General features: G+C 44.4%; 1 protein-coding gene across 1 annotated transcript in view; it reads left to right on the top strand.

The window, feature by feature from the left end:
* The first annotated feature begins 628 nt into the window (after window positions 1–628).
* LOC124803241 (transcription factor MafA-like) overlaps window positions 629–14,554 on the top strand; it is a 196,719-nt gene continuing 182,793 nt past the window's right edge. Inside the window, exon 1 of the mRNA XM_047264422.1 lies at window positions 629–2,053. Within this exon, the coding sequence (XP_047120378.1) occupies window positions 1,601–2,053 (453 nt within the window). The 5' untranslated portion in view covers window positions 629–1,600. The remainder of the gene's footprint in view (window positions 2,054–14,554) is intronic.

Below are 14,554 nucleotides of genomic sequence, written 5' to 3' on the forward strand. Positions count from 1 at the left end.
AAGACGGAAAAACCAGCAATAGTTGATGATTCGGTGTCAGTTTGTTCCAAGTAGGTCATTACGTTCGAACTACGGATGCTGGAACTCTAGGTGGCTGATGTTGGTGACAAAGGATGGGACCCAGTCGGTTTCCCGAAATGCTGTTCGCGAGGCGCCACGGACGAAGAGTGATCCCAGACTGCGCCCCTTGGGGCTGGCCCCAAGCAGTCAGTCAGCGGCGGCGGTCCAGCGGGTGAGAGACAGAATCAGGAGGACGGAGACGGAGAGAGAGGTGTTTCAAGGTTGTGGTCCGGCACTCACACACACACACAGGGACACACATTCACGGATAGCGCGCTCACACACGGGCTAAGAACGGCAGCACACGTACATGGCTCCAGCGACACCTCGAGCAGGCGGAAGAGAGGCGAGGAGAATTGAGGAATAAGGGGGAGAAAATTGAGTGAGGAAAGGAGAGGAATGGCAGAGAGGCCAGAGCGAGCGAGAGAGAGAGAGAGGACTGGTCGAGACGGGTTTGGCGCGCGCCGGGTTGCGTGGCGGCGCCTGCGGGCGGCGCTGGCGGCGGCGGCGTCGAGCGGCGCACTGGTGGCCCGGCCGCGCAGCCAGGACAGCGTCCGAACGCCGACACCGCTCGGGGCTAGAGCGCGCGCCGGCCGCCGTTACACAACGCGAGCTGCGTCTGCGCCCGCGCCCGCCAGCGGAAGTGCGAAAACACCACGCAGTGCGTCGCCGCGACCGGCCGCCTCGCAGATAAGTACTCTCGTCGTATAATTTTTTTTTTCTACTTGCGTACGTGTCGCTCTGGTGTGCGTGCGCTCGTCTCGCGTGCTGCGGTGTGTCCGTCACGACGGCGGTCTTCACCGTAAGTGGAGCACAGTAGTGGAGCGAGTGCGGCGACGACTCTAGCGCCGCGGGCGCCCGCGCGCTGACATACACACCGACGCACTCACACACGTGCACACAGACACACGCGGGTGCGCAGAAACGTGCGAGAGTGCTGGCGCCTGACGGACGTGGGAGCTTCGCGCAGCTGACTGCAAAAGCGTGTGGAACGCCACGCACATCGCCGTGCGCGCGCGAGTAACGCGCTGTGTGGAATGAACAGGTGTGAAAACACTTTTTCCAAGGTTCTTAAAACCTGTGTGGCGTGCAGTACCGCGGTTTGACAGTGAAGAATACTCTAATGAACTGTTACGCCTAGGCGTTATCTAACTTTCTCATCAGTGACACTTTGTCCTTCGTGTCGAGCAACGCAAATGTTTTGTATGGTTTGAAATGAACACTGTGGTGGCATCCAGCTCAAAGTGCGTGTGGCACTCTATCACGGAACACTCTTTTTTAGAGTATTCAGCACCTGTTGACAAATGTGGTGTAGCACGAGTTGGCTTACGTCCTTACGAATTTCTACCTGAACTGTCGTGCAAGGTATGTAGAAATGTGGAAAGTGCCTTATAGGATTGTCTGGATGTTTCAGCTGTGCTGGGTACTAAGGCGTGCTTTCCCAGCGAGTACACAGTGAACTGTACTAGATGTGTGACGTTTAGTTATCTTGTGACGAGATACAGTCACCGTTACATCAGAGAGCGCAGAAAGGAATGTGATGCGTTTCCCGATTCTGCCAGCGGCCATCGGGGCGGAAGACAGTGACAGGCGCCGGAAGAGAGAGAATGCCGGTGGGAGTTCCTCCGTGGCGAAGAGGTCGCGGAAGAGTCGCGTGGCGACGGTGTGGCCCCCTCACGACGCCGACGTAGACGACGACGACCCGGCGGCCATCGACGCGACGATGAGCCCTCTGGACGACTGCGCCGACAGCAGCAGCTCCTGCGACATCGTCGGCGTCGGCATGCTGGGCGCCAAGAGGCAGGGGGCGCCGTCGTCGCCCCTGACTGGCGACGATGACGAGGACGACGACGACAGCAAGCAGCCGGTCGACAGCTTCTCGTCGCTCATGGACGAGGAGGACGCCGGCGCCGCCGGGCACGGTGGCGCCGCCAACGGGCCGGGCGCCGACGACCTGGGCTCCGACGGCGTCGTCGATCCTGACGACGCGGAGGTAGGGCGTCGCTGACTTCTGTCACACGCTTGCAAGCTGTTAGGGAACAGGGCAGCCGCCTTTCGAGGCTTGTCCTATCTTCCACTTGCTTTTACCTGCCGCAAGAACGTCAACATACTTACGTCATCCGCAAGCCACTGTGCAGCGGATGGCGGAGGGTACTTCGTACCAGTATTATCGATGTTACTTTCCTATTCAGTTCACGTATTGAGCTAAAGGCAGGTAACTGTCTGTATGCCACTGTAGGTACCTTAATGTCTTTCGTCTGCTTCTCACGTACCCTACGCGATACATGCGATGCAGGCAGAGTAATGGTAGCACAGTCTTTTTCGAATCAAGTTCTCTAAACTTACCCAATACTGCCAGCCTACGCCGATCTTATTAGTTATGATTCCAGTTTAAGTTCCTTGAGCATCCGCATTATACTTTCGTATGGGTTGCATCAACCTATTACGGTTCTAGCAGCACGGCTCTGAATTCATCTGAAATCTGTTCTCCTGCTTACGTGATAAGGACTCCAAAGCCTTGAACAGTACTCTAGGATTGATCTAATCACTGACTACAGTTTAAAACCTACGGAAAAACATTTGGTTGAATTCGATATTTACTGTAGTTTCAGGCGAAGTCATACCGAAAGTATTGCCTGATTAGATACCGTTGACATGTAGAAGAAACAAAGACAGTTAAAAACGTGAACTTCAGAAGCAGTTTTACCAAGAAGTGATCATTGTACCAGAGCCTATTTCACTCTAGAAATTAGTTATTAGTGTGAAAACAACGTACCCTACCACACCCCGAACTACCAAAAAAGAAAAATTAACAAATAAATAAAACTTTAAGAAATGGCACTGTTATCTGTGGCTATACGAAAACGTCACAAAGAAAATAATAACTTCCTTTTTTTAGTCGTTTCTCTATCAGCTGTTGTGAATGATCTAGGTAAAGAAAAGCTGATGCACAATAGTTAAAGCTTTCTCCCGGTGACATACATGTATTAGATTATGTATGCAATACTTGCAGAATTGTGGAGGCGAACAGTCCCCCGAAAGAAGCGTGTAACAAGTGTGTGTTCAATACATTCGATAAGCAAATAACGCTTCGAAAGTTAAAAGCATAGTATAAAATGGCCGTTGTGGACTCTAAATAACTGGGGCATACAATTTCCGCGATACACAAGGCTTGCATTTTCTATTCTTTTACTCAGAAGTTACTGATTTTATAACACTTTTTTCCTGTTTCCTTAGTATTTTACTTGTGGTCGAGAGTCATAAACCGTTTAGAACAATGACACTGCTGACGAGCGAAAGTATGCATACAATTTGCAATTAAAATATTTACCGAATAGCTTTTGGTCTCCCAGATTAATTCCAAAATTAATAACAAAGGGAATAATAAAAAAGCATCAACAGATCCTTCCACTAGTGTATACAAAATCATAGAAATTTCTAATACGTAGTTGTGCTGATTGTTTTCATCAAAGCGTTTCTGACCGCGTATTTCACTTTTCCATACAGAGCTCTCTTACAAAACAGATTTACCGTCTCTGAACGTTTTTGTTACACAATTGAATCTAAAGAACTGCTTGACTCCAGTAAACAATTTGGAGTTTGTAGGAGTTTTCCATTCTACAATGACAATTTATTGACTCGAGCAAATAGATTCATGGATAAAATTCTGGCGATGATGCAGTAAATGCAGCTAACACCTGTTTTATCTTAAAATTGCTATCAAAATTGGCACGTCCTTGTAAGACCATGACTGATGATTCTATTAGAAGATGCTAGGTGAAGGTATCGATTTTCACATTACGGCCATTCTTGCCTTCTACATTATGTCCATGGTACTTTGTTAATTCCTATTCTGCCTCGTTTCATTACTGAAATCTTTGTTGTCCTTCGGCACAATGTTAATCAAGGAGTGAACTTACTAGTTAATCTATAACAAGTCTGTTGCAAATTGTTGAACCACCGAAGATTTAACGTCAAAACACATTGTGTTTGTATTTGTCTTTTACCTAAGCATTATTTTTGCAGTTCCATTGAAACACAGGCAAGGGCACTTCAGATGCATTATTCATGTTTTATATAGCATAATCTTTATATACATTACACACTACTCCTACACAAACTGCGAATACAGGAATCCATTTTTAGAACGATCTAGCAATCTAATTATCGATTTTTCTATGTGTGGATGGAAAGTTTATTTTTTATTTTATGAACATACTTATCAAATAGGTGGTGGCCATATTTCATTTTATATTGAAGCATAAAAATTAAAACACTAAAATGGCGTAAATATGTCAAGAAGCATCTCAGAGCAGATCATCAGAGCTGTTCAGAGGTCAGAGTTATCGGCTTCACAAAAGAAATTCTCGATGAGCGACTTATATTTTTAGGACTCCAAAAATTTGCCTGTTAAATAAGACATACAGAAACTTTTGTTTCCATCAGCATATGTATAATAATATGTCTTATAGGAAATCTTTTCCATTTCCAAGCTTAGAGTACACTCTTAACATTGTCGACAGACGTAAAATTATACGCTAAGTACTTGTTGCAACGAAGGCGATATTTTTATGTTAGCTTATGTGGGTTGTATGTATGTCAGATGTAAGGACACTAAGGAATCTGCAGGGGTATTTCATTTATAACTCTTCCCAGCACGAGAACATGTGACGTTTAACATTTAGATTCACTTTCAGTATGACAGGTAATACCCTGAATAAGTCTGTGGCAAACATGAAAAGTAAGGCTCTGTCGTTACAAATAATCATATTCGAATGCATTAAAAAGGGTTCAAATTTTCCAAGTACAAACAAAATTTGTTAGTACAGTACTGATGCTTCTGTTCCAATCGCTCATTGAAGTCTCTGTCAGGTCATTCACGGGTACACCAATCGATTGCCGAATGGCTGCAAAGCGACAAGATAAGCTTATTTCCTGTAAAATTTGCGTTTGTGAAAACTGTTAGTAACTATTATATACAACATATTTTCCAGATCGCTTAGATCCTTCCGCTTAAAATCAATAGATACTACTTTGGAAAGCTAAGGAATATCTATTGTTCATTTATACGCTCCGCTAAATCAGACGGCACCGTTCTGTCTCTATTAGAACATACATCTTCAGTCTTTTCGTGCTTGACCCAATTGCCTCTAAAGAAAGTTGCCGCTTGCTGCGTAGCATGTGAAGTGTATGGATGAAGCGGGCGGATGCATGAACTTTCTCTTCGAAAAATGCTACTTAGTGATGTAAACATCAACGGAAGGATCTCTTCTGCATGTCTCCTCCATTGCCAAAAATATTCTAATTGACTGTAGTGAGAATATAATATCCGTCCAAACTTATCTCAGTTTAATTTATTTGTGTGGCACTCAATAAAGCCACTACAACGTGACGGTGGGTCTCTTCCGTGCTTCGTTCTGAAGTTTCGCTGCGACTGCAGATTCTCTTTTGTTTCAAAATACCAATATACACACAGTACCTTCTTTAGAGGAGTAACCATTTTGTATGGGTTCGTTACAGTCTTATCCACCAACGGGGACCTAAAACATGCAGATACAATCTAACTTAAAAAATTGATAACAACTGAGTGTAAAGTACAAATTTGATGACGATCTCATTAACTATCTTCGTAATAGATTTTTATAATTGTGTAGAGACTTTATGCAGAGCCTGTACATTTGAAGATCGTAATTTTATCGCTAGGAAAATCGAAACTATTAATCCTTTTTTTGTACATTTACTGTATTTGAATAGTGAAATAGCAACCTTACCTTAACGAAGAAACGTAAAAAAAAGGCACAAAAAATGAAGCCAAGGCTGCTATCACAGCGCAGTTTGCTCCCCATACGCAAAGTTAACATGGTAATGGTAATGAAGCTGGATTCTGGTGACATTCTACATCTTCACATTACCTAGTTCCTAAATTTGTTTTTTTTTTTTTAACAAAAAGCCACACTATCAACAATGAACACATAAACACTTGGTATCATTATACGCTTCTCTATACTCTTCAGAAAATACAACGTCCAAGTTCAAAAAACTACTTGGTTACATACGTCATTAAATAATGAAAGTAACGAGTAATAACAACGCAGCACAATGCTCGTACCCTCGATATAGAATCACTGGTTGAAATCTTGGCATCGTTGTGTGAGGAGCCATCGGGTATGGCTTCAGGCTACGGCCGGTAGTGACTGAGGAAACACTGACGGCGTAATGGTACCACACGGACATCCTGCATCCTCATGTGTTATCTCTTATGCAATAATATCATGGTGCTATCTTTCAACATGCTCTTCTCTATAAATTGTCTGCGTAATACTGAGGAACTCCCATCACTAGCAAGTTCTCCAGTTCTCAATCATTTTCTTCATGTGAGGTACCATAATCGTATATTTGTTAAGGCATTTTGCCGGCAGGAGTGGCCCAGCGGTTCTAGGCGCTACAGTCTGGAACCGCGCTACCGCTACGGTGGCAGGTTCTAATCCTGCCTCGGGCATGGATGTGTGTGATGGCCTTAGCTTAGTTAGGTTGAAGTAGTTCTAAGTTCTACGGGATTGATGACCACAGCAGTTAAGTCCCATAGTGCTCAGAGCCATTTGAACCATTTTTTTGTTAAGGCATTTTGAAGTTTTCCACTTCGGCTATTTTTGACAAATATTCACTACGTTACATTGTGCACGGTTGAATAATTTCGGCTTTACAGCCTGTTTTCTAGCGCAGTAGGTGTCGATGTCTTCTACAGTATTATAACAGGATAACTGTGCAACAAATCGGCACCTACTGGGCTTGAAAGTGACCTGAAAGCCAAGATGTAATAATGAGAATACTTGTCAGAAACAGTCGAGATGTAAAAACTCAAACCGTCTTTTATCACCAGACCTGTCACTGATAGGACACTTATGGGACCAGCTCGACGTCATCTCCGTCCGAGTGCCAGTATCCATTCAGGATGTCAGATACATCCTTTTGCCTCAAGAGTGGATACAACGGTTTTTGACACCTTGCTAGACCGAACCAATGCATGCATCCAGGTCAGAGGGGGTACAACGTCAAGCTTATAAGTGGGCTCACACTGCCAGCTTCTTTATAAATCTTACTCGAGTTTGTAATCACTGAAGTAACGTCACATTTCCTCTCAATTCGTGAAGTTTCATTTCGTTCCTCCTACCCGTCTGGGCGCTTCACATTTTTTGTTTGTCAAAATACTTGTTATTGTGAAAATTTCTAAGTTACGCTGTGGTGCGGAATCAGGTCTATTTTAACTTTCGATCCCCAGATCATTTTTTGGTCACATACTAACAGCTGCGGTCTGAGTGACCGCTGCGTTTATATAGCCATAAAAATTTCATTCATCAATTTCAGTGGAACATTTCGGATTTTATGTAAAAGGCTACATTCATAATGGCTCTAAGCACTATGGGACTTAACATCTGAGGTCATCAGTCCCCTAGACTTAGAACTATTGAAATGTAACTAACCTAAGGACATCACACACATCCATGCCCGAGGCAGGATTCCAACCTGCGACCGTAGCAGCAGCGCGGTTCCAGACTGAAGCGCCTAGAATCGCTCGGCAACAACGGCCGGCGCTACATTAATACCACACAAAAATATATGAACTCAAATAAATTTTAAAGTTTATTTTTACGAAAAAAACGCATAAATAGAAAACTACACTAAATGAACATAATATTATAAAATAATGTTAATTCCATTGCAAACTTAAATATCCTGCACTCCAAATTTTACTTTTTGCTATGTTTTTACTGTTTATTACCCATGTAATAATAAAAACATAGAAAACTCCCACAAAACATTCAAAAGAATGAAAATCAGCGAGTACTTTTCAGGTATTTAGTTTCCTTCTCAGACGATTTCTTTGCACTCGCTGGAAATTTTTGAAGAGATTATTGGGTTCTTGCAGCAATGGCAAATATAAGGGGTCCTTCTCTTCATTTTTTGGGTCGTAGGTGGAGGATGTTTTCGGTTTTCCCAATTGTCCTACAACGACTTCTACTCTTAGTTCTGCTAGACCCAAAACACGGTGAAGGATGCATGAAGTTCACGAGGTATGTGATACTTGTTGACATGCATTTTATGCGCGGAGTCACCAAAAAGTTTACAAGGTTTTTCAATAATGAAAGCGCTTCACCTGAGTATTACTTTTATTCGAATTATGAAGGACAAACCCTTTCACCCCACTTATGTCCAACATGAGGAAAAATAATGCTTTCAGTCCGGAACCGCGCGACTGCTCCGGTCGCAGGTTGGAATCCTGCCTCGGGCATGGATGTGTGTGATGTCCTTAGGTTAGTTAGGTTTAAGTAGTTCTAAGTTCTAGGGGACTGATGCCCTCAGATATTAAGTCCCATAGTGCTCAGAGCGATTTGAGTCAAAAATAATGCCGTAGGCCATCATTAGAAGAGGCTTCGACGAGCAGCGATATTTGTTTCGGCCTAATCTATTCATAGCAGAACCTCTAGCTAAATAATCAGCCTCCATACTTCTGTCTTAATCACTTTGATCACTTGTTTAATTCAAGGAATTCACAGATGGCAAAATAAATTCGTATTCACTTTCACACTGTCCCTATATTGTGTTATGTTCATTTTCAATTTCGTTGTCACTGTCTGATCCAACATCGCTTCCTAAACTGTCCTCAGACCATTTTGAAACAGTATCCTCGAAGTTAGAGTCCATTAAACATGAACAGGAGACGAAGACCTCGCTACTGAATCCATAACGTAACGATCCAGGTACACTCTCAGAGACCGCTAGTTCGAAAGAAGCAGTAATAGTACAAGTCCACGTCACATTCAAGTGGCTGCTGACAAAAGAAACCACTGTAGCTTCGGGAAACAACAACTAGACAACGCTGTAATCTCCTACGCCAGCATTATGCATTAGCAAGAGAATAACAACAAACACCAGCGGTCTGTGAGACCGCACGTGCAACGTCAAGGGTTAAACTGTTGGTCCCCATCCAAATGACTGGCAAAGGCTGTTGATGGAAGGCACGGGCGTACCACAGGGGTGCACCAACTGCAGTAGGGCCATGCGTATTAATTAATTTTAGTATACAAACCAATCTTCGCATTTTTGGGCAGCCTCACTTGCCCAAACAGAAATTAGCACTTGCATTAAAACTTCTTGTGCTGTCTTGGCTAGTTATTTTCGTTCAGCTTTTTATCTCGCTTTTCTTCCCGTCTTGGCAGAACATTCCTAATTCATTAGTCTGCGCTGAACTTTCATGAGAATCCTAAAAAAGAAACAAGCACGTGTGATTGAGATAATCATTCGCCTCTGTGTAGTACGACAGAAGAGGGCGTTGCACACGAAAATTGACCTCCTACCCTGAGACCGAATGCAGTGTTGGGAGTAGACGCTGATCGCAGCGGCGTAGATGGGCCGCATGGGCGCAGTGCAATGCAATATGCCGGTATATATGCACTACTGGCCATTAAAATTGCTACACCAAGAAGAAATGCAGATGATAAACGGGTATTCATTGGACAAATATATTACACTAGAACTGACATGTGATTACATTTTCACGTAATTTGGGTGCATAGATCCTGAGAAATCAGTAGCCAGAACAGCCACAGCTGGCCGTACGAACGGCCTTGAAACGCCTGGGCATTGAGTCAAACAGAGCTCGGATGGCGTGTACAGGTACACTTGCCCATGCAGCTTCAACACGATACCACAGTTCAAGAGTAGTGACTGGCGTATTGTGACGAGTCAGTTGCTCGGCCAACATTGACCAGACGTTTTAAATTGGTGAGAGATCTAGAGGATGTGCTGGCCAGGGCAGCAGTTGAACATTTTCTGTATCCAGAAAGGCCCGTACAGGACGTGCAACATACGGTCATGCATTATCCTGCTGAAATGCGTCCACTGTTCTAAGTGTGGTGAATGCGAACAAGAAGTGACCGAGACGTGTAACCAATGGCACTTCATACCATTACGCCGGGTGATACGCCAGTATGGCGATGACGAATACACGCTTCGAATGTGCGTTCACCGCAATGTCGCCAAATACGGATGCGACCAACATGACACTGTAAACAGAATCTGGATTCATCCGAAAAAATGACATTTTGCCATTCGTGCACACAGGTTAGTCGTTGAACACACCATCGCAGGCTCTCCTGTCTGCGATGCAGCGTCAAGGGTAATCGCAGCTATGGTCTCCGAGCTGATAGTCCATGCTGCTGCAAACGTCCTCGAACTGTTCGTGCAGATGGTTGTTGTCTTGCAAACGTACCCATCTGCTGACTCAGGGATCGAGAGGTGGTTGCACGATCCGTTACAGCCATGTGGATAAGATGCCTGTCATCTCGACTGCTAGTGATACGAGGCCGTTGGGATCCAGCACGGGGTTCTGTATTACCCTCCTGAACCCATTGACTCCATATTCTGCAAACAGTCGTTGGATCTCGACCAACGCGAGTAGCAATGTCGCGATACGATAAACCGCAATCGCGATAGGCTACAATCCGACCTTTATGAAAGTCGGAAACGTGATGGTAAGCATTTCTCCTCCTTACACGAGGCATCGCAACAACGTTTCACCAGGCAATGCCGGTCAACTGCTGTTTCTGTATGACAAATCGTTTGGAAACTTTCCTAATGTCAGCACTTTGTAGGTGCCGCTACCGGCGCCAACCTCGTGTGAATGCTCTGAAAAGCTAATCATTTGCGTATCTCAGCATCGTCTTCCTGTCGGTTAAATTTCGCGCCTGTAGCACGTCTTCTTCGTGGTGTAACAATTTTAATGGCCAGTCGTGTATATAGTATAGCGCGACACGCAGGCTGCGTGGTGGACAGCCCTCGGACCGCGCCGAGTTTCCCGGAATGCCGTGGGTGAGCGGTGTTTGCACCACGCCAGAACGAGTTTGCCGCGCACGCGCCAGCCCCCAGGGAGACTGGGGAATACCTCGCCTGGCTGCCCGCCGCTCTCAGCTGATCCTGCTGTCTGTCTGCGCGGCTGTGTCGCCCGGAGCTTGCCACTTCCTACCGTAGTAAAGCGTGTTTACCTACGCCGACGTCCAGTGGTTAGCCATAATCACTTAAAGCGATCATGTTTTCTGAACAAGACAGCAGTTTCGGAATTCTTCTCAAACACATTTTACAATGAAAAAAACATAAAAGCTCTCCCGCAAAAATTGTAAGAAACGTGTAAAGGCTAAGAATGATCCCTCGTGGTGTATTCAGTGCTGTTTACTCTGTCTTGTTTCAAAATACTAGAATGTTGTTGTTGTTGGGGTCTTCAGTCCTGAGACTGGTTTGATGCAGCTCTCCATGCTACTCTGTCCTGTGCAAATTTCTTTATCTCCCAGACCTACTGCAACCTACATCCCTCTGAATCTGCTTAGTGTATTCATCTCTTGGTCTCCCTCTACGATTTTTACCCTCCACGCTGCCCTCCAGTACTAAATTGGTGATCCCTTGATGCCTCAGAACATGTCCTACCAACCGATCCCTTCTTCTAGTCAAGTTGTGCCACAAACTCCTCTTCTCCCCAATTCTATTCAATACCTCCTCATTAGTTATGTGATCTACCCATCAACTCTTCAGCATTCTTCTGTAGCAAATGGATCTGAGCACTATGGGACTTAACTTCTGGTGTCATCAGTCCCCTAGAACATAGAACTACTTAAACCTAACTAACCTAACGATATCACACACATCCATGGCCGAGGCAGGATTCGAACCTGCGACCGTAGCGGTCGCGCGGTTCCAGACTGAAGCGCCTAGCACCGCTCGGCCACCCCGGCCGGCCTTCTGTAGCACCACATTTCGAAAGCTTCTATTCTCTTCTTGTCCAAACTATTTATCGTCCATGTTTCACTTCCATACATGGCTACACTCCATACAAATACTTTCAGAAACGACTTCCTGACACTTAAATCTATGCTCGATGTTAACAAATTTCTCTTCTTTAGAAACGCTTTCCTTGCCATTGGCAGTCTACATTTTATATGCTCTCTACTTCGACCATCATCAGTTATTCGGCTCCCCAAATAGCAAAACTCCTTTACTACTTTAAGTGTCTCATTTCCTAAGCTAATTCCCTCAGCATCACCCGACTTCATTCGACTACATTCCATTATCCTCGTTTTGCTTTTGTTGATGTTCATCTTAGATCCTCCTTTCAGGACACTATCCATTCCGTTCAACTACTCTTCCAAGTCCTTTGCTGTCTCTGACAGAATTACAATGTTATCGGCGCACCTCAAAGTTTTTATTTCCTCTTCATGGATTTTAATAACTACTCCGAATTTTTCTTTTGTTTCTTTCACTGCTTGCTCAATATACCGATTGAATAACATCGGGGAGAGGCTACAACCCTGTCTCACTCCCTTCCCAACCACTGCTTCCCTATCATGTCCCTCGACTCTTATAACTGCCATCTGGTTTCTGTACAAATTGTAAATAGCCTTTCGCTCCCTGTATTTTACCCTTGCCACCTTCAGAATTTGAAAGAGAGTATTTCAGTCAACATTGTCAAAAGCTTTCTCTAAATCTACAAATGCTAGAAACGTAGGTTTGCCTTTCCTTAACCTAGCTCCTAAGATATGTCGTAGGGTCAGTATTGCCTCACGTGTTCCAATATTTCTACTAGAAATCTTTGCCAAACCGGACAGGATACAAATGGCTACTCGCAAATGCTGAACAACACTGTGTCCTGATCTCTTTCTGCGTGGTTCAAGAACGCCACACAAGCACCCTTTCTTGGTGCGTCATCATTCTCCTGATCGGTTTGATGTGGCCCACCACGAGTTTCTCTCTTGTACCAATCTCTTCATCTCAGAATAGCGCTTGTACCCTACGTCCTCAATTATTTGTTGGACATGTTCCAATCCCTGTCGTCCCCTGCTGTCATTACCCTCCACAGCTCCCTTTAGTACCATATTGTTATTCCTTGATGTCTTAACACAAATCTTGTCATCCTGCCCCTTATCTTGTCAGTGTTTTCCATGTGTTCCTTCTTTCGTTGTTCCTGCTGAGAACTTCCTCATTCCTTATCAGTCCACCTAATATTCAACATGCTTCTGTAGCACCATAAATAAAACGCTTCGAGTATCTTCCTTTCTGGTTGTCCTACAGTCCATTATTCACTACTGTAGAATTCTGTAGCGAGACATACATTCCCAGAAATTCGTTCCTAAGATTAATCCTTACGGCCAGGAATGCTTTCTTTGCGTGTGGTAGCCTGCTTTTTATCTCCTTCTTCCTTCGTCCTTCGTTTGTTATTTCGCTTCCTTCACTTTATATATTTCGTGGTTCCCTGTTTTGATACGTTTATCGCTGATCTCGTTATTCCTATTCCTCGTTACTTTCGACTTTCACCGGTCTACCCGCTGTCCATATTACTTATTACACTGTTCATTCCGTTCAACCCGCCTCTCCTTCACTTTCAGTGACGATAGCAATGTCATCAGCGAATTTATCACTGACACCCTTTCATCCGAATTTTAACTCCGCTCTTGAAACTTTCTTTTATTTCCGTCACTGCTTGTTCGATTTGCAGTAGACGCTAAGGGCTACATCCCTGAATTACAACCTTTTTAATCATTTTGCACCTTCCATTCTTATTGTTATGATCTAATCACCTACAACATACTCCGTAAGCTACCTAATGCTGTGTTGCGGAGCGTACTTTCGGTACCACTATCTGATCCCTCCAACCCTGTTCCACTCGCGAACAGTGCGCGGGAAGATAGATTGTCGGTAAGCCTCTATATTGGTTCTAATTTCTAGAATTTTCTTCTCGTGGTCAATACGCGAGATGTATGTGGGGGGAAGTAATATGTTGTCCAACTTCTCCGGAAAAGCGCTGTCCCGAAATTTCAGTAGTAAATTTCTCCGTGATGTACAACGCCTCTCTTGTAACGTCTGCCAGTGGAGTTTGTTTAGTACCTCCGTAACGCTCTCTTGCCAGCTAAACGATCCCGTGACGAAACGCGCCGCTCTTCGTTGGATCCTACCTGATAGGGACCCCAGATAGACGAGCAATACTCAAGAATCAGGTGAACAAGCGCCTTACAAGCCACTTATTCCGTGGATGAGTTACATTTCCTTCAGATTCTTCCGATGAATCTGAATCTGGTATCTGATTTTCCTACTATCTGTTTTATGTGGTCATTCCACTTAAGGTCGCTCTGGATAGTTACGCCTACATATTTTACGGCAGACGCTGTCTCCAGGTGTTTGTCACCAATAGTGTAACTGTACAATAGTGGATTTCTTTTTCTATGTATGCCCAATATGTTACATTTATTTACGTTCAGGGTCAACTGCCAGAGTCTGCACCATTCATCAATTCTCTGCAGGTCGTTCTGCAAATTCTTACTATGTTCTGGCGTTGATGCTTTGGTATAGACAACTGCAGCATCTGCGAATAGCCGTAAAGAATACACGACGCTTACTACTAGAGCATTTGTATCTATTGTAGATAACAACGGTTCCCTCTTGGTTCCTGTAC

This window comes from Schistocerca piceifrons, chromosome 6, assembly GCF_021461385.2.
Source record: "Schistocerca piceifrons isolate TAMUIC-IGC-003096 chromosome 6, iqSchPice1.1, whole genome shotgun sequence".
Classification (NCBI taxonomy): domain Eukaryota; kingdom Metazoa; phylum Arthropoda; class Insecta; order Orthoptera; family Acrididae; genus Schistocerca; species Schistocerca piceifrons.